Source organism: Schistocerca cancellata, chromosome 1 (genome assembly GCF_023864275.1).
Source record: "Schistocerca cancellata isolate TAMUIC-IGC-003103 chromosome 1, iqSchCanc2.1, whole genome shotgun sequence".
Classification (NCBI taxonomy): Eukaryota; Metazoa; Arthropoda; class Insecta; order Orthoptera; family Acrididae; genus Schistocerca; species Schistocerca cancellata.
The window spans coordinates 802,885,200-802,906,931 of record NC_064626.1 but is presented as its reverse complement, the minus strand read 5'-3'; the positions used below and the strand labels follow the sequence as shown (position 1 = coordinate 802,906,931).

The window sequence follows — 21,732 nt, the reverse complement described above, 5'->3', positions numbered from 1 at the left end:
TTTGCAATAGCAAGCTTTGTAGACTCAGTTTCTTTTTAATCTACAATAATGCTCTTTTGTACAACTAGAGTTGCACTGGTTGCCCATTCTAGAACCAGTTATTTAAAAAAAAATAATAATTTGTGGTTATCACAGCAAACTGTGCAGTGTGTTGGACCTAGTTGAATACAGGAATGTTTGAATGTATAGCAACTCTGATTAAAACTGCAGTCTTAAAGTATGTAAGGACAAAAGCTGAATAGGTAATTTAGGAGGAAAGGTAGCACCTGATAAGTGTGGTACAATAATTTACACCACTGTAGACTCAAAAGTGCAAAAATTGGTAATAATCAGTATTATGTATAAAAGGTGCAGGTAGAATATTTAGGGCCTTCTTACTATCCAATGAATGGTATAATAAAGATTGTACATTTCCGCACAGGAGAGCAAACCCAAGCCTTCATCCAGCTGTCCTTCATTTAAGTACAGTGCTGATACAGCTCCATCCTTTATTCTAGTGTGTCCAGCTCAGCAAGTGCTCTATCTCTAATGACACTGAAATTAAATATTAGATACTTGTTGACATAAAAGCTACTGCCATTCAGTCTTCATCAGTGCCTGTAGATCGATAATAAATTTATTGCTACCTATTTAATCTGAAATGTGCCCAATTGAGAAAGCCTGTCCTGTCTCAAGTCCAGCCTTTTTGAAACTAGTCAAAGGTAGTCTTGTTCTTCAAACCATACAAGGAAAAATTCACTAATGAACTCGAAAACACACAATGCATATGAAAATATTCACATTAATAATTTACTCATTTTACACAAATAGTTTAAAAGGAAAATAGTAAAAAAGCTATTAACTTACATCTATTGCTTTGTCACCACAACCTGAATTCAAAAATGGTGAATATTGTTACTTTCATTAAAAATTGATGATATTAATAATACTTCAATGGAGCACAGTTTGCTATTAAATGAGATTTGAATCAGATTTTTTTAAATGGTGTTTACATTTTATGTAGGTGGAATTGCAAATGTTTGTTAAAAATCGTAGGTTTCCTAAACTGTAACCTTAGTGAACTACAGGTTAACATTATTTTATTTGTTAATTCTTCCTTTGTCCATTCAGCACAACGCTATGCGACAAGTCAGATAAACTACATAACTATATCATACCCAAATTAATGTAGACATAGGTAAGAATTGGCAGGAAAGTGTCCATGGCCTTATCTACATTTAAAACTACATACATACTCCCCAAGCCACTATACAGTGCATGGCAGAGGGTACCCTGTACCACTACTAGCCATTTCCTGCTCAACCAGAAATAGAGTAAGGGAAAAATGACTGTTACATGGCACTGTATGAGCCGTAGTTTCTCTAATCTTTGCGGTCCTTATGCAAAATTATGTTGGCAGCAGTAGAATCATTCTGCAGTCAGCTTCAAATGACAGCTCCCTAAATTTTCTCAATAGTGTTCATCAAAAAGAAATCATCTTCCTTTCAGGACTTTCCATTTAAGTTCCAGAAGCAGCTCCGTAGTAGTTACATGTTGTTTGAACCTACCGGTAACAAACCAAGCAACTCTCCTTTGAATTGCTTCTATGCCATCCTTCAACCAGGTGCAGATCCCAAACACTCAAGCAGTGGGCAGCATTAGGTCCTATATGCAGTCTCCTTTGAAAATGAACTACACTTTCCTAAACTTATCCCAATAAACCAAAATCAACCATTCGCCTTCCCTACTACAATCCTTACATGCCCATTCTGTTTCTTTTTTTTTTTTTGCAATACAATGCCTAGGTTTTAGTTGACGTGATGTGTCAAGCAGCAGACTACTAATGCTGTATTCAAACATTACATGTTGGTTTTTCCCACTCATCTGCATTAGTTTACACTTTTCTACATTTAGAGCTAGCTGCCATTTGTCACACCAACTAGAAATTTTGTATAAGTCACTTTGTATCCTCCTACAGTCACTCAATGTTGAAACATCTTCGTGTACACCACAGCATTGTCAGTAAACAGCCACAGATTGCTGCCCATGATTTTCCTCAAGATCATGTATCTTTGTAGAAAATAACATTGGTCCTATCACACTTCCCTGGGGCACTCCTGATGATACCCTTGCCTCTGCTGAACACTTGCCATCTAGGGTTGTGGGTTCTGTTACGTAAGGAGTCTTCAAGCCACTCACATATCTGGGAACTTATTCCATATGCTCGTACCTTCATAAGTCTGCAGTGGAGTACCTTGTCAAATGCTTTTCAGAACTTAAGGAATATGTAATCTGCTTGTTGCCCTTCTTCCACGGTTCGTAAGATATCGTGTGAGAGAAGGATAAATTGTGTTTCACAGGAGTGATGTTTTCTGGAACTACGCTGATTTGTGGACAGAAGCTTTTCTGTCCTGAGGAAGTTTATTATATTTGAACTGGGAATATGTTCAAGAGTTCTACAGGCAAACCGATGTTATGGATATTGATTTGTAATTTTGCGAGTCCATTCTTTTTACCATTCTTATATGCAGGAATCGTGCTTTTTTTCTGGACACTCAGGACTGTGTGTTGGGCAAGAGATTCATTTTAAATGCAAACCAGGGAAGGGCCAATGTTATAGAATACTCTTCGTAAAACTGAATTGGGATTACATGTAGACCTGGGGACAGTATGTTTGTACGATTCACCTGTGAACAACTTCTTAAAAGTGCAACTTAAAGCTTTGAGTTTCCTTTTGCTATTTTCTGCTGTCACATTAGACTCGCCAATTCTGACTGGATAGAAGCCTTAGATCTGCTTAGTGATTTTACGTAGGATCAGAATTTTCTTGTGTTCTTGGAAAGATCTTTCACTAAGGTATGACAGTGGCAGTTGCTGTATGCTTCATGCAGTGTTCTTTATACAGCCACACAAATTTCTAGTAATTTTTGCCTGTCATCATTTGTGTATTCTCTTTTGAACCTAGAGTGCAATAGCCTTTGCTTCCTCAGCATTTTCCGAATTTCATTGTTAATCATGATGGGTCTTTTGCAGTCTTAATCCACTTGCTCTGCACATGGTTTTCCAGATCACGATTTACAGTCCGTTTAAACTTTATCCATAATTTCTTATATGTCCGTCATAGTGAGTCTAAACGATCTTACCTCATTGTCTAATTGGGATGCTACCAATTGCTTACCTGCTCTTTCTAGTAGAAATACTCACATAGCCTCCTTGATTTATTTAATATCTTTGGTAAGCATAGTCACGATATCATCGTCACTAAGCTCTCTCTCTCTCTCTCTCTCTCTCTCTCTCTCTCTCTCTCTCTCTCTCTACTGACAGTGTCAATAAGGTCAGACCTGTTTGTAGCTAGAAGTTCAAAAATATTTCCATTGCATGTGGACTCTCCAACTAGCTGCTCAAGACCATTTTCGGAAAACGTGTTAAAAAGTACTTGGCAACATTGTCTGTGTGCATCCCCTGCAGTGAATCCATAGACATCCCAGTCTACATTCGGTAGGTTAAAGTTGCCTCCAACTAATATTGCATACTCTGGGTATTTCCGTACTGCTAACCATAGACTTGCCTTGAATGACTAAAATTATCATGTTGGACAGTTGGGTTTCTGCCAGTTATTTACATATTTCTTGCACAATATTTAAATGACTTGCAGTCTTCTTCAGATATTATCTGATATTGATTCAGTGTGTAACGAGGCTGGTATTTATGCCTATGTTGTGCTACGCTCTCCGTCTTCGATCCATGTCACATTAGGCGCTCTGTCCATGGTACACACTGACAAATAGCAGCCACTGTAGAGCTTTCTTCTAGCCACTGTGCATGTGATTTATGGTTATTATCCATTGTCAGTCTTGCTATGAGGTTCTGAATGACATTCGTCATGATAGACATTTTATCTTCAGATTGTTGTCACTCAACCCCTCCTGTGATCTAGGATGTTCTATTGCCATGTTGTGCTGTGTCAGGCATTCTGTCCTATGTCTGTGCCTGTCAGGAGTGGCTGAAGTGTTATTTTCAGGCCACTGGTGTTACGATTGCCACTTGAGACTTGGTGGAAAGTCCTCAGGTGTTGGGTCTGTTGTCCGAGGTCCCGAGGTATTGTCCTTCGTTACATGTACTGGGAAGTTGCCTCTAACTCAATCTTTATACTTGTGTCCCCTGAGGTCTTGACGTTGCCTCTGTTATGTTCTCAGAAGATCAAGTGGCGGGTTCAAGGCAAAGCTCAACTGAAAACCTGTGTCAATGTTAATGTGATTCTCCGTGGCATTAATCTCGATAGAATCTTTGATAACACTGTATCTCGAAGGTTGTGTTAGAATCTTGGCATCATTGTCCACTGATGTGTCAAATTTTGCAGTGTTGTATTTATTTGGACACAAAACAGTACAAACAGGTGACAGTAAAGTAGAAACAATGTAAAGAATACAGAACGTAATCATCCGCAACATGTGGAACAGTAGGCTTGATTTTTTTTTTCTTCTTCTTCTTCTTCTTCTTCTTCTTCTTCCCCCCCACCCCCACCCCCACCGCAGCTTAACGGGCTTGCACATACATTCTGCCAACTGGTTAATGTGCTCAGTATGGGGTGTGACAACCTCAGGAACCAATACAGGCTTGACAATGACAGGACATGCTGTGAATGATGTCATCAATCTCATGTTGAGACAATGACACCCATTCTTACTGCAGAGCTGCTCACAAGTCATGAAGAGTTGGAGGTGGATGCCGACGTGATGCAGTCCATCCCCCTAGTGCATATCAGATATGCCCTGTGGGATTCAAATTGGGAGAGCGAGCAGGCCATGCCATGTGTGCAATATCTTCTGTTTCCAAAAAACATCGACCACCTATGCTCTATGAGGTCGGGCATGATCGTCCATCAATACGAAATCTGGGCCCACAGCACCTCACAACTACTGTGCATGAGATCCCAAGGTCTCACAGTGCCTGTCAGGAGTTAAATCTTGCTGGCTCAGCGGTAAAATTTCAGGAAGAGGTGTTAGAGGGGTCAACATAATCCCCCATTAGAAATTCTCCTCAATATTGGTCTCCTTCCACAATGTTTGGGCCCTGAAATTGTGTTCGACGTGCCCTCCAGATGTGAAACCGTCGAGAATCACTATCCAGACCAAATCGGTACTCACTTGTGAAAAGAACATTGCTCCCCCACCCCCCACCCCCCGCCCCCCATTCGACCATCCAGGTTGCATGTTGATGGCTACACTCTCTAGACGTTCCCTTCTGTGAAGACATGCCAGAGGTAAACAGAAAGCAGGTCTTCAACAATAGAGGCCACTCTGCTGAAGCCTTCATTACAACACGTCCAGGGGATGCTGCAAGGTCAGATGACAGTTGCAGTGCACACTGGACTCGCATTTGGGAGGACGACGGTTCAATCCCGTGTCCGGCCATCCTGATTTAGGTTTTCCATGATTTCCCTAAATCGCTCCAGGCAAATACCGGGATGGTTCCTTTGAAAGGGCACGGCCGACATCCTTCCCCATCCTTCCCTAATCTGATGACCCGATGACCTCGCTGTCTGGTCTCCTACCCCAAACAACCCAACCCCAACAGTTTCAGTGGAATAATAAGGCAGTACCGTCATGCCCTTACAGGCAAATAATGGTCCACTCATTCTGATGGCACATTATGCCATCAGGCCGCATCAGTTTGCGCCTCTCCTGCTTCCATTCTTCCTATGGTCCTCCACAGCAGAGAGTGGCCTTCCGCTGCAGAGTGTCTGTAGGCTCTTCTTCATGCCATACGGCACCGTCTCTGACTGTGTACACAGCGATTGTGGATGTGGGACTACCCTGCAAACACTATCCTGCTTGATAGGTGCCCTGACATCACTGCTGGCATGCTTGACACATGGATTAGAATGACATCTTCGCTGCAGAACACGGTTGTAATGATATATGTTGACAGTTTGTATAATTATATCATGAATTAGAGACAGGACAAGGAAACAGCAGTTTTTTGCTTTAATTTTGGACACCAGTGTAGTTCATAGAATGACTGAGTTCTAAACAATGCTCAGCAATCGCTGACATGATTGCTTGTCTCAGTCTGGTGTGCCTTTAGTGTTCTTTGCACATGATGTCAATGGTCTTAGTCATCTGGCCAATGTATGACACACTACATTCAAATGTTATGTGGTAAATGCCCAATTCCTGCAAACTCTGTCATCCTTCACACTCCTTAGCAGAGCCTTAATCTTGGTGGGTGGGACACGCTCTTTTATGTTTGAGAAGAATTTTGGTGGATGCAGGCCCAACATACGCCAAATATGCAACCTTCTTCTTTCTTCTTATACCTCTGGTGGGGAAACAGGGTGCAGAGCCTTTTGAACATCTCAAATATCCATTTTTGTAGAACACAGATTTTAGGTGTTCTGTCTCTGTCCTCAAATTGTCAGGATCTGACAGAGTTCGTGCCCAGTGAACCAGAGTTCATTTTACTGTGCTGGATGGTGGCAAGTGCTGGCTTGCAGGTACAAGTCGGTGTGATTGGATTTGTGGTACACACTATGTCTGGAGGTACCATCTGATATCCTCTTGACTAATACATCTAGGAATGGAAGCAATTGATGTTCCTCCAGTTCCATGGTGAATTTAATGTTAGGCTGGTGTCAGTTTAGGTGGTCCAATAAAACATCAAGCTTTTTCCTCATGTGGGTCCATGTAACAGAGGTATCGTCCACCTAAAAAGCATATTGGTTGATCTGGGGCTGATGTAAGTGCCTCCTCTTTATGTCTCCATAAAGAGATTGGTCACCACAAGTGGGAGGGGGCTGCCCATTGTCACCCCAACCATTTGCTTGTAGAATTGACCCACATATAGGAAGTACACGAGGTCAGTATGTGCCTGAATAAGTGTAGGTGGCTGGCAAAAGATCCAACAATTATCTTGATTTCAACTAGACCTGTTATACATGACCAGATTAACTTCCAACTCAGATTCTACCCAAAATAGAGGCAATATTTTTGTCAACTGCAATGAATGCTCCCCCTCTTGTCTTTTTGATATACATTCTGTGAATCAGTGAATATCTCGGAGCTTTTTGCGTTGGGTTTCAACCATCTCTCCATCCTGAGAATAATTTGAGTGTGAGAAATTTCCTGGAGGGCAGTAAATTAGGCCATTTTGTTATGAGTACACCGGCAATTTACTATTTAAACTTGACAGTCAAAGTTTCATTACTCTGAAATGCTGTCTGGTTTCACTACCTGTGTGTCGTATGGCAAGCATTCATTAAAGTATCCTAAACTACCTGTAGCCCAAAAAACGGTCATGTGCACTCCACAAGTATTCTGCTATCTGAATAGCTGCTTCCTTTTTGTAGTGTACCCCTGACCTATCAAGGAGACTCTTACAGTGCCCACCCATTAATGCAGGTCCAAAAATCTACAGCCAAGACAGTCACAGAGACGATGAAGCCTTTGGTTGAGACCTTCCACTCAGCTCCAAACCAAAGGAGCCTGATCAAATCAGCGAATTATGCTGCAAATTGTGAACTCTGATTGCATCCCTGTGCAGAGCCAGAAGTCTTCACCACTTTTGCCAGCCGTCTGTACAAACAGGATGGTCTCCAACCCAAGCAAAAGGTGTCATTGGTGCCAACATGAGCCACAATGTGCAAATGACTGCACCCTGCACACTTGATAGGCACAGGCAAGGACTCATCCACACCTCAGGTAAGCCCCCCCCCCCCTCCCGGCAAACACATAGTGTGCACATTAGCTATCTTCTGACCCTCAACATAGTCACTGGACTCGCATTCGGGAGGACAACAGTTCAATCCCGCGTCTGGCCATCCTGATTTAGGTTTTCCTTGATTTTCCTAAATCGCTCCAGGCAAATGCCAGGATGGTTCCTTTCAAAGGGCATGGCCAACTTCCTTCTTTGTCCTTCCCTAATCCGATGACCTCGCTCTCTGGTCTCCTTCCCCAAACAACTCAACTCAACTCTGACCCTCAACACTTGTTTCCGTAAGGGGCTCCATAATGTCACTTACATTATTGATGGAACCACCCCACCATTCACCTTAGAAACTTTGGAAAACGTGGATAGCCGCAATGGGTATGAACCCCATTCCTCCTGAATGTGATCCCCCCCCCCCCCCCCCCTCTGCAGGTCCAGGGGTTAGAATAGGCCCGAGGTATTCCTGCCTGTTGTAAGAGGCGACTAAAAGCAGTCTCCCATGTTTCGGGCTTCGTTATGGTCCCCTGTAGGGTTTGATCTCCAGTTTTCAAAATTTTCCTGAAGAGCAAGCCATTGGGGAAGGGTGCCTTACATGGTACATCATGTCCATCATGCGCTAAGACCTATCACATCCTTCATCAACATGGATCTGCACTTCTGCTTGTTCTCCAACTGTTGGGCGAGGTCACCCTCCTGGGTGCAGATTTTTCCATCAAATGTGCAGTATCATTTTCTACACTGATGGTGGTTGATTGTAGCCCCCTGACCATACAGGGATCGCTCTGCTGATGCCTGCACAGTTAACTCCCCACATATGCCAAGGGGTAGATGCCCATCCCCCTGGGGCATCGGGATTCCCGGCAATGGCCGTCCTGCCAGGTGGCCTTTGCTGCGGCTGGGTGGTGCCCATGGGGAGGGCCCGTTGTTGGAGTGGGAGGCATCAGGGTGGATGACGTGATGAATCGTAGTACGTCATCTCTTGCTGGTGATCAAACACCAGCAGTCTCTAAGCGTTCATGGGCTCAATTCAGTGCACAGAAGTACGACCCCAAATCATTCCCTTCCCTGGCCACACCATGGGGGGAACATCAGGCTAAGGATGGCGGCAGCTCTTATTCGCCCTTGGAACCTTGTATGTTCGAGAGCTGATGGGGGAATCTTTCATGACAATGAAGCTTCAGTTTCATGTTGAGCATTTAGAGGCCAAGATTGGGGAGGTGGAGGGCTTGTCCAAAATGAGATCTGGGTCAGTCTTGATCAAAACAACATTCTCTGCCCAGTCATGGGTATTAGTCACTTGTGACAAGCTGGGGGATGTTTCTGTAACCATCACACCCCATAAGCACTTAAATGTTGTCCAGGGTATCATATTTCACAGGGACCTTCTTTTGCAGTTCAACAATGAGCTGCATGCTTATTTAGAACACCAAGGTGTACATTTCATTCGGCATGTCCACCGGGGTCTGAGGGTTAATCAGGTTGCCACAGGTGCCTTCATCTTGGCCTTCGAGAGTGCTGTATTACCCAAGAATGTCAAGGTGATGGTCTACCACTGTGATGTAAAACCCTATATCCCTCCCCCCAATGCTGTGCTTTAAATGTAGGAAGTTCAGTTATGTCTTCCCGCTGTACTTCCAGTGTCATATGTTGAGATTGCGGATGCCCATCACATCCCAATATTCCATGTATGTGCCCCACCTCCCATCTGTGTCATCTGTGGAGAACACCATTCGCCTTGCTCGCCAGACTGCAGGATTCTCCAGAAAGAAATGAAAATCATGGAGTACAAGACCCTGGAACCAACTGACCTTCACTGAGGTTAAGAGGAAATTTGAACGCCTACATCCTGTACGCTTGACATCGTATTACGCTGCCACTACAACAGTTCTAGCCCCATCAGCTCCGCCAACCTAAGTCACCTCTCAGAGCCAAAAGACTACACCTAACCCCTTGATGGTGGGGGGCACTTCTCTCCCTGTTGCTCCTGCACCACCAACTTCAGGAGCAACACCCCTCCAACCATCGGGGACGTCCGTCCCCACTTCCAAGCTGGGGAAGCGTACAACTTCTTCAGCTGCTCTTGCTAGGAAAGGGTCCCTTGGGTCACTCCGCTCCCAGGTTTCTGCTAGTGGGAAAGATGACACCCGCCAGTGACTGAAGAGCCCAAAAGCATCTGGTCACAGGGCTTCACGCTCATCCTCCATCCCAGAGATTGAATGAGTGAAGTCCTCCCAGCCAGGGAAACCCAAGGAGCACCAAGAAAAATCCGAAAGGAAGGTCCCTAAGACCAAGGGAATTGTCGTGGCGCCCACACCACCGCTACCTCCAAGCTCTGCGTCTGTGGATGAGGTGGAGATTCTGTCGTCCACTGAGTATCTAGACCTCGCTGGACCCTGAGACAAAATGGATATAGACTGCCCAGGCAAAAAGTCGGTGGCAGCAGTTGACCCTGAAGCGTAAACTGCCTCATTGAATGTTCCATGCCTTCCCAGTCTCACGATAATGTCATTCTCCAGTGGAATTGCGGTGCCGAGCTACGGCAACTGTTAAGCTTTACACCCGCTTTCTGCGTTGCCCTCCTGGAATCCTGGTTCCCGGCAATGCGGTTCCCTGCCCTCCACAGCTATAAAGGGATATTGCAGGAACCATAGCGACTGTAATCGAATGTCAGGTGGAGTTTGCATTTATGTCCTAAACTCAGTCTGTAGTGAACCTGTGCCCTCTTCAAACACCCTCTTGAAGCTGTGGCTGTCAGAATGATGACGACACAGGAAATAACTGTCTGCAATGTGTATCATCCTCCAGATGGTGTAGTATCCCTGAATGTATTAACTGCACTGATCGATCAACTCCCTAAACCTTCTAATGCCCATAACCCCTTGTGGGGTTACTGTTTCAGTTCGACCTCTGCCTCTTAAATACTGGGGCCACCACACAGTTCATTGTGGCTTGAGGTAGTTACTCGGCCATTGATTTATCAATTTGCAGCCCAGGACTTCTCCCATCTATCCATTGGAGAGCAAATGATGACCTTTGTAGTAGTGACCACTTCCCCATCTTCGTGTGACTGCTCTGGCGGGAAGCCCATGGATGCCTGCCCAGATGGACTTTAAACGAAACTGGAAAACTTTCACCTCTGCTGTCACTGTTGAATCTCTCCCACGTGGGAACATCAGTGTGATGGTTGAGCAGCTAACTACAACTATCGTTTCTGCGGCAGAAAACACGATCCCTTACTCTTTAGGGTGTCCCCGGCGAAAGGCAGTCCTTTGGTGGTCGCCAGAAGTCACTGAAGCAATTAAGGAGCATCATCGAGCTCTACAGCGGCATAAGCGGCACCCTTCCCTGGAGCATCTCATAGCTTTTAAACAGCTCCGGGCTCGCATTTGCCAACTTATCAAACGACGGAAGCAGGAGTGTTGGGAGAGATATGTCTCGACCATTGGGTGCCATACATCACTTTCCCAAGTCTGGGCAAAGATCAAACGTGTTTTCAGGTACCAGACCCCAACAGGTGTTCCCAGTGTTAACATAAATTGCGTGTTATCTACCCATGCAAACGTGATTGCCGAGCACTTTGCTGAGCACTATGCTCGAGCCTCTGCGTCGGAGAATTGTCCCCCAGCCTTTCGCACTCTCAAACGGCTGCTGGAAGGGAAAATCCTCTCATTTACTACACACCAGAGTGAATCCCATAATGCCCCATTTACAGAGTGGGAACTCCTCAGTGCCCTTGCCCATTGCCTCGACACAGCTCCTGGACCAAATCGGATGCACAGTCAGATGGTTAAACATCTCTCATCTGACTACAAGTGACATCTCCTCGTCATCTTCAACCGGCTCTGGTGTGATGGCATCTTTCCATCAGAATAGCGGGACAGCACCATCGTTCCGGTACTCGAACCCGGTAAAAGCCCACTTGATGTGGATAGCTTTCAGCCCATCAGCCTCACCAGCTTTCTTTGTAAGCTGCTGGAACATATAGTGTGTTGGTGTATGGGTTGGGTCCTGGAGTCACATGGCCTACTGGCTCCATGTCAGGGCGGCCTCCGCCAGAATTGCTATACCATGGATAACCTTGTGTCCTAGAGTCTGCCATCCAAACAGCCTTTTGCAGATGCCAACACCTGATTTACAAAAAGCATATGACATGACCTGGCAATGTCATATCCTTCCCAAATTGTACGAGTGGTGTCTCGGAGGCCCACTCCCAATTTTCATCCAGAATTTTCTGTGTCTGTGTACTCTCTGTGTCCAAGTTGGCACCTCCAATAGTTCCACCCATATCTAAGAGATGGTGCTCCACCAGTACTGGTGTTGCTGAGCAGTCTACAGAGAGACATCCACAAGGTGCAGTCATGGGTTTTAGCCCATGGATTCCAATTTTCAGCCACAAAGTCGCGTGCTGTGCACTTCTGTCGGCATTGTACCGTTCATCCAGAACCAGAACTTTATCTTAATAACAATGTACTCAATGTAGAGGAGATATATCGATTTTTAGGAGTGGTTTCTGATGCCCTATTGACTTGGCTTCCTCACCTTCATCATCTTAAGCGGAAGTGCTGGCAGCTCCTCAGTACCCTCCGCTGCCTGAGCAACACCAACTGGGATGCAGATCGCTGTATGCTGCTGCAGCTCTACAAAGCCCTTGTTCAATCCTGTCTTGACTACAGAAGTCTTGTTTATGGTTCAGCGGTGCCTGCAGCATTGCGTTTACTCGACCCAGTGCACCACTGCGGCGTTCACATAGCAACAGGAGCTTTTTAGGACGAGTCCGGTGACCAGTGTCCTTGTGGAAACTGGAGTGCCTCCATTGCAGGTTGGGTGTGCGCAACTGCTGGCCATTACGTAGCACACGTTCGTAGTTCTCCTGCGCATCCGAATCATCGTCTCCTTTTCCCACCCACGGCAGTTCATCTCCCGCATTGGCGGCCCAGGTCGGAGCTTCCAATTGCAGTTTGTGTCCAATCCGTTCCTTCAGAACTGGAGCCCTTGGCTTTACCACCTATACTTGAGGTCCATTCACGTACACCTCCATGGTGTACACCTAGGCCGCAGTTTCGCCTGGACCTTTCACATGGCCCTAAGGACTCAGTTAACCTCGCGGCTCTCTGCTGCCACTTCCTCTCAATTCTTGACAAGTACCGAGGCCATGAAGTGGTTTACACTGACGGCTCGATGGCTGACGCTCATGTCGTTTTCGTGTATGTCCATAGAGGACATATTGAACAGCATTCCTTGCGTGATGGCTGCAGTGTTTTCACTGCCGAGCTGGTGGCTATACCTCATGCTCTTGAGCACATCCGTTCATGCCCTGGGGAGGCGTTTCTTCTGTGTTTTGACTTCTTGAGCAGCCTACAAGCTCTCAACTAGTGTTACCCTTGTCATCCTTTGATAGCGACCATCCAGGAGTCCATCTATGCCCTGGAACAGTCCTGTCGATCAGTGGTGTTTGTCTGGACCCCAGGTCATGCTGGAATCCCAGGCAACAAACTTGCCAATAGACTGGCCAAACAGGCTACGCAGAAACCGTTTCTGGAGATGGGCATCTCTGAACCTGACCTGCGTTCTGACTTATGCCACGGGGTTTTTTGGCTTTGGGAGGCGGAATGGCGTAACAGTACCCACAACAAACTGCGTGTCATTAAGGAGACTACGAATGTGTGGAAGTCTTCCATGTGGGCCTCTCACAGGGAATCAGTTGTCCTCTGCTGGCTCCGCATAGGCCATGCTTGGGTGACCCACGGTAACCTCCTGCGCCGTGAAGACCCGCCTCAGTGTCAGTGTGGCGCCCGATTAACAGTGGCCCATATTCTGGAGCACTGTCCCACTTTGACTGCCCAGCAATGAAATCTTGCGTTACCGGACTCGTTGCCACTCATTTTATCTGACTACGCCTCATTGGCTGATTTAGTTTTGTTTTATTCGTGAGGGTAGTTTTTATCCTGACAACACCTCATTGGCTGATTTAGTTTTGTTTTATTCATGAGGGTAGTTTTTATCATTTGACCTAAATTTTAATACATGTCCTTTGTCCCTCTGTGTCCTCCACCCTTGTGCTTTTGGGGTGGAGGTTTTAATGTGTTGCAGCGTGTAGCTTCTCCTTTTTATTCTCGTGGTCAACCAGCCACTGTAATCTGCTTTCTTGAGTTACTGTCTTCTGTTTCTAACATCTCTTTGGTTTCTTGTCCTCTTTTGTTCCTTTTAATGTTCATTGGCTTTCCTTAGTTCTTGTGGTTTTTCCATTTTGTGTTATGTCTCGTCTGTTTTATTCTCACACTTGTGACATTGTTTTATTAGGAACAAGGGACCGATGACTCATAGTTTGGTCCCTCCCCCCCCCCCCCCCCCCCCTCTTTTTAAACCAACCAGTCAACCTCTTGAATGTGAGTCCAGGGCATTAACAACGCCTTAGCCACCTCGCTCAGTATATGTGTTTGAAAGAAAACCACATGTACTTTGTCTGCAAAAGTATAATTGATATATTAACTAGAACATAACACTTTAACAATAATACGGAAAGGATAATCAACACACAGATGAGGCATTGAGTCGCAGGAAGGTACAAAGAAAAGACTGCTCAAATATTAAAGCTTTCGGACAAAGTCCTTCTTCTGCAGTAGAAAACACACACACTTTCACACAAGCACAGTGCTCGCTCTCTCTCTCTCTCTCTCTCTCTCTCTCTCTCTCTCTCTCTCTCTCTCTCCCTCTCTCCCCCCCTCTCCCTGTCTCCCTGTCACGCAAGTGGCCAGTGTCTAATTTTGTATGTACTTCTACACACTTGCACTTGTTGCCACATTAAGTATTAGTCAGATAGTTCTGTTGTAAATGAATTTCTGTAATCAGTGAGCTGCTGACATTATTTTTGATGCAGTTTTTGTGGTTTGCAGGACTTCCCTATCCTGTGCCAGACATGTTTGGGTGATAATCCATACATTAGAATGGTGAGTATACAGTGTCATTGACTTGCTGCATTAATCTCTCTACGTGCACTTTTATTGTAACAATTTTGTATTGATTGTAGTCTTCCTGTTCTTCTGTTTTAACATTGCTATTGTTTGTTAAAAATTCACCATCATTAGTATGGCCAAAGCTGTTATTCATGACCTTTTTTGCTCTCATTTTGTCTTTCTTCCTCTTTTATTTCAGTTTGTCGCCCTAGCAGCAATTACTTCTATGATTACAAATAAGTTTCAGATATTTTAATTCTGTCAATGCTGACAGCATGCTGTGAATACTGTGCATAGAGATCTTAAATATGATTATGCCAGACTAGAAGTTCTCAGTTTCTCATTAAAACAGTCAAAAGGAAACGTGCCTCTCTCAACTGACTTCTGAATAAATTTATCAAATGAACTTGATGTTATCTTGCAGAAAATCTCCATTCACGTGTAGGCCCATTTACGATTCAAACAAAAACATACTTCAATTATAAGTTATACGTACATAAATAAAAACTGAGATTTCTTGATATCAGTTTTAATTGATGTGAAAAGAAAAGACCATTTTCAAAAGCAGTGTTGGATCACTGTGATAGAATGCACAAAAGTATAAGTAATATATAGTAAGTCACATGTGCAGCAAAAATACTGATATGACGACATCCACCTATATTAATTTTTTATTATTCATACTCTACCATGTTATATTACACGCAGTCAGATATGATGCACCCAGAAAAGTAAAATGTATTGCACAGTTTACTTGAGATATACACTGCACTGCTGTTCATCTTTACCATTTCAAGGTATTTTGCATTGACCAAATTGTCATCTGTTGTGACCATCAAATGAAGCATCAAGATCTGCTTCATGGGACAGAATTGACTGAAAAAAATTCTTGGACCACCTCTAGACACAGTGACTGGCAAAGCAGGTTATTTTCTCTATATACAGGGTGATCATGGAGCCTCAGCAAAAATAGTATCCACTTTTCAATAGTCACAATGTGGAATATGTGAGTGAATAGGAACTGAGTATTGCCTTGGTTAAAAATAGGCCTAAAACTCTGCCATAAGAAATGTATTTTTGTTTATTTCATTTACATGTCTAGTTCCCTAGAACTCGGTTGCGGAATCGATCTTCATGGTCATGGAACAAGTCAGTACACGAAATAACACCAGAAAAGTTTATAATAAATAAAATAAAATCTTATGCACACAAGAAGTTGCTGGGAATATATTAGCATAATTATCAATATTACACAAAAATTTGCTTAAATTTTTTCCAGGATCTCCCCCACAAAATAAAAGATGAGAGCTACAAGGAAATTCTTCAATTTAGATATGAAAATGCTAAGATATTTTATATTCTTGTGGTAACACATTGAAAATGGATTCAGCAGAGTACTGTACGTCTTCCTGTACAAGAGGCGAAGACAACATGTGAATCCAAATGCAGACTGAATTTCTGCCTAATAATAACTGAGTGAAAGCTGAGAGTTCTTGGGAATAAGCTCATATTGTGGACAAAAAATGACATTAGAGAAAGTATTTAATGCTAGATCAGTGTGTGAACTCCCAGACCTCTGAATCTGAGTTGACATGAGGTTCATAAATTTACAACACATATTGCTCAAACTGCCGATTTCTGGGCCAAAAATACCCTTTGAGTGGAAAGAGCTACCCAAGAATATAATGCCATATGTCAAAAGCAAATGAAAGTGAGCAAAGTAGACTAATTTTCATGTTGGACTATCACTTATTGCAGATACTATACTAATGGCAAATATAGCAGCATTCAGATTTTGAACCAAGTCCTGAACATGGGGTTTCCACGACAGCATTCCACCTATCTGAATATATAGGAATGTGGATTGTTCACACTTGTTAATAACATGCCCAGTCTGTGTAATCAAAATGTCAGTTTTAGCTGAATCCTGTGTTAGAAACTATAAAAACAGGGTCTTACTGTGATTTAGCTTTGATTTATTTCCTTTAATTCATGAAGTGTACTATTTGATACATTACCTATTTTGCACTAATATCTCTCACTACCAAGTTAGTGTCACAAACCGAAATATTTTAGGATCACCTGTCATATTAGAAGACATATGAAACAGTAGTATATTTTGTGATCAAGACAACCAAACACTGTAGATAAATCAAAGATGCGTAATGTTCACAATGTTCACAGCCTTTAGTTTAGCCCATTCAGAGGGGGAGTTGTAAAACCACTTCCAAAACCAAACTGTGCATTTGACAGAATGAAATGAAAGAGGAAGCCGCCTTGAAGAATTTTGCACAGAGCATAACTTAACCATAGCTAACACGTGTTTCACGAATCATGGAAGAAGGTTGTATACATGGAAGAACCCTGGAGACACTAGAAGGTTTCAGATAGATTATATAATGGTAAGACAGATTTAGGAACCAGGTTTTAAATTGTAAGACATTTCCAGGGCCAGATGTGGACTCTGGCTATGAACTGTTGATTAAAACTGAAGAAATTGCAAAAAGGTGGGAGTTTAAGGAGATGGGACCTGGGTAAACTGAAAGAACCAGAGGTTCTCAGTAGGGGTAAGATAGATACGACATACAGGAAAATTAAAGAGGCCTTTGGAGAAAAGAGAAGCAATTGCATGAATATCAAGAGCTCAGATGGAAACCCAGTTCTAAGCAAAGAAGGGAAAGCAGAAAGGTGGAAGGAGTATATAGAGGGTCTATACAAGTGCAATGTACTTGAGGACAATATTATGGAAATAGAAGAGGATGTAGCTGAAGATGAAATGGGAGATATGATATGCGTGAAGAGTTTGACAGAGCACTGAAAGACCTACGTCGAAACAAGGCCCCGGGAGTAGACAACATTCCATTAGAACTACTGACAGCCTTGGGAGAGCCAGCCCTGCAAAACTCTACCATCTGGTGAGCAAGATGTATGAGACAGGCGAAATACCCTCAGACTTCAAGAAGAATATAATAATTCCAATCCCTAAGAAAGCATGTGCTGACAGATGTGAAAATTACTGAACAATCAGTTTAATAAGTCACAGATGCAAAATATTAACGCGTATTCTCTACAGACGAATGGAAAAACTGGTAGAAGCCGACCTCGGGGAATATCAGTTTGGATTCCTTAGAAATGTTGGAACATGTGAGGCAATACTGACCCTACGACTTATCTTAGAAGATAGATTAAGGAAAGGCAAATCTACTTTAATAGCATTTGTAGACTTAGAGAAAGCTTTTGACAATGTTGACTGGAATACCCTCTTTCAAATTCTGAAGGTGGCAGTGGTCAAATACAGGGAGCAAAAGGCCATTTACAATTTTTACAGAAACCAGATGGCAGTTACAAGAGTCGAGGGACATGAAAGGGAAGCTATGGTTGGGAAGGGACTGAGACAGGGTTGTACCCTCTCCCCAATGTTATTCAATCTGTATATTGAGCAAGCAGTAAAGGAAACAAAAGAAAAATTTGGAGTAGGTATTAAAATCCGTGGAGAAGAAATAAAAACTTTGAGGTTCGCCGATGACATTGTAATTGTCAGAGACAGCAAAGGACTTGGAATGGACAGTGTCTTGGAAGGAGGATATAAGATGAACATCAACAAAAGCAAAATGAGAATAATGGAATGTAGTTGAATTAACTCGGATGGTGCTGAGAGAATTGGATTAGGTAATGAGACACTTAAAGTAGTAGATGAGTTTTGCTTTTTGGGGAGAAAAATAACTGATGATGGTCGAAGTAGAGAGGATATAAAATGTCGACTGGCAATGGCAAGGAAATCGTTTCTGAAGAAGAGAAATTTGTTAACATCAAGTATAGATTTAAGTGTCAGAAAGTCGTTTCTGAAAGTATTTGTATGGATTGTAGCCACGTATGGAAGTGAAACATGGACGATAAATATTTTGGACAAGAAGAGAATGGAAGCTTTTGAAATGTGGTGCTACAGAAAAACACTGAAGATTAGATGGGTAGATCACATAACTAATGAGGTGGTATTGACTAGAATTGGGGAGAAGAGAAATTTGTGGCAGAGCTTGACTAGAAGAGGGAATCGGCTGGTAGGACATGTTCTGAGGCATCAAGAGATCACCAATTTAGTATTGGAGGGTAAAAATTGTAGAGGGAGACCAAGAGATGAATACACTAAGCAGATTCAGAAGCATGTAGGTTGCAGTAGGTACTGGGAGATGAAGCAGCTTGCACAGGATAGAGTAGCATGGAGAGCTGCATCAAACCAGTCTCTGGGCTGAAGACAACAACAACATTTGACAGCAAATTGTGTGAACTTAAATGATCAATTACCCATATGTATAGAACTTTTTCATAACTTTTGCAAACACTGATGGGATAGTATTAGGTCTAAAATGGTCTATTTTGTGCCTTTCTCCTTTTATATAAAGCAGTTTCATTATGTGATACTATAATCATTCGGGGAACTGACCATTCCTAAAACAAAAATTACTGATGTGGCTGAGTACAGGGCTAACATAAACGGCACAGTGTTTTAGTATCCTGCTGGCTACGCCATCATATCTGTGAAACTTGTTAGAAGATCATGAAGCTGTATTTCAGCTAGCACTTAGAAAGCCAGTTTCTAAGATGGGTATATGATTCCCTATGGAAACTCAGTTTTTATTTGATTCACCTATCCAGAAAGTGATGATTGATAAATAATTTATGTATGTCTGACTTATTAGTAACAAAAACAGCTTTACTACGTATTGGCTTTATGTCTTTGACATTGTACTACTAGCTAGACAGTTCCTTCATGACTGACCATATTGCTTTAAATTTATCCAGAGAATGAGCTATTCTGTTTACATACCACATGTTTATTGCCTCCATAATGACTTTTTTAAGCACATTACATGAACCTCTGTAATGGGCTATTGCAACTCAGTTGTGATTATTTCTAATGTTTTGATATAATTCCTATGTTGTCTACATTATACTTTTATCACATTAGTCAGCCACCCAGGTTGCTTATTAGTTCTAGTACCCTGTTTTAAATGTACTATTAGAGGGGAAGTATCATATTTATCATCTGTGCCGCAGGCATTGTAAATATCTTGCCATTCTTGTTCTTTAATGAGGTTTAAAAAAGTCTGTTGCTACTGGTTTAACATTTCTAAGTAGTTTGTGTGTGAATGTGAGTGCTCATGGGTGTGAGTTCACATGCCCCAAATTCCTTTTAATGTTAAAATTTTTGCATAATGGTCTGAAAAGCCATAAAATCTTTTACTAATGGAATGCTGCTTTAGTAATGAAAATGGAACAAAAATGTTGTCAGTAGTTATGGTCCTGTTCACGTGCACTCTAGTTGGGATGATAGGAATTCAGGAAGTCTCCCAACATTCTTTTCCATGTACAATCTGTCTTCTTGTATACATCTGTCTTTTGCTCCATTCGCTTCTATACGTATAGAAGTTGAAGTCCCCTGCCACATTTCTGTGTGTATTTTCAGGCTAATCTCGGGAACTGCTGTAGTGATTTTGATAGGTGCTCTGTTTTACCAGCAAAGTTTGTGTATATAATTTATAAATATTTCATGCAAATGGGCTGAACTATGATGAATTAAAGTCCCCTGCCATTGTGAAAACCATGACATTGCATCTGATGATGACGTTCAGAACTCCTTGAAATCAGCCATACGTATTATAAATTAAAAGTTCCGTGCTGGATTTTTCTCTCTGTAAAGGCTGATCTGAGGAAATACTGTACCGATTTTGATACGATGTTCACTAATAGATTGATTCGGATATTGTCACTCGTAGTTCACTTCTCTGTGAGGGTTTCTCAACTGTGTTCATTGTTTCAATAGCGTGGCTCGTATTTGTTTTTGTGCTGCTGTTATCACCATCTATTTGCAGGTGAGTGCAAGTCATTTCTGTCAAGTTGCTTATATTTGGTTTCATTATCCTAATGTCTCTCGCAGCATGGCCTGTTACTACATGATCAAAAGTATTGGCTTGACCTTCACTGCTCCCTCGCTCCAAGACACCATTGTCATGATTGTGTGAACTATTGTCATTTGCTTTTCATGGATGAAGTCAATATTGTCCAGTATGGACATGAAGTGCTGTCTAATTGGAAGACTTGCTAGAGTTCGTGAGCCACACGAAATTACTATGAGATGCTTTCAGTAAGTAATGCAAAACTTTTTTTTCTCAGCCAGTTTTGGTTGAAAAAATTTAGAATTTGTTGTGGGACATCATGGAATATTCCCACTTCAGCCCCTATAGTTTAATGAAATTCTGATAGGCGGCAGCGCTATACATAGCCTTCAAAATAGCATCTACAACAGAGGTGCGTTCCAAGCAGAGTTGTCATTGAGGGTTATATGTGGAAAACCAGAGCGTCAGATATTCGCAGGTGCTTCAGAATGCCTGGAGTGAACAAAAGCATGATGAGTCATTGGCCGAGGCATCTGTCGTCACCCCAACAAGGTTGTGCCAGCTGGCTGCACACAGCTACAACTTCCACAGTGTTGAATATGTGGACAGCGTGTTCGTCAACACAAAAATGCGAACCAATTTCTCTATAATAATGCAAGGCCTCACACAAATCTGCACATCCGAGAGGAGCTCAGGAAACTTTATTATACTGTTACAATGTGGTGATTCTTCTAGGAAGCCTAGAATTCTCAGGGAATTATATGTTACCTGGGGAAATCTCGAGAATTTTATAAAATCTCAGGGAATTCTGCATTTTTAACGTAGCATTGAAATTGAATTTTATTGAGTTCAGTAACGCACAAATTTTAATATCTCCAAGTGTGTCAGTAATATGAATGTTGTGGTATGCTGCCTCCCCCCACCCCCTCCACTGCTCACCATTAATTTATCACGAGCTTCTTGACACAATCTTCCATGTGTACCAGTAGAGTGGTGAAATATGGGCCTTCCCAGTAAGGTCGCATATTGCTGTCACATTGAACAGAGATTGTGTTGAAAAGACAAGGTTTTGTAGCCAAAAGAGTGGGGGATAACATGGTGTATTGGAATCCTGAATGCAACCAACGTGCTTCAGAAAAAGTGTTGCATTACTTATTGAGCATCTCTTGAATTAACAGACTATGTACATATCTTCCCTT

The 21,732-nt window shown here is 42.7% G+C and overlaps 1 protein-coding gene across 1 annotated transcript in view; it reads left to right on the top strand.

The window, feature by feature from the left end:
• The window catches only part of LOC126187939 (pre-mRNA-splicing factor RBM22-like), a 46,532-nt gene that overhangs the window by 1,472 nt on the left and 23,328 nt on the right, over positions 1-21,732 (top strand). Inside the window, exon 3 of the mRNA XM_049929310.1 lies at positions 14,580-14,633. Coding sequence (XP_049785267.1) covers positions 14,580-14,633 — 54 coding nt within the window. The remainder of the gene's footprint in view (positions 1-14,579; positions 14,634-21,732) is intronic.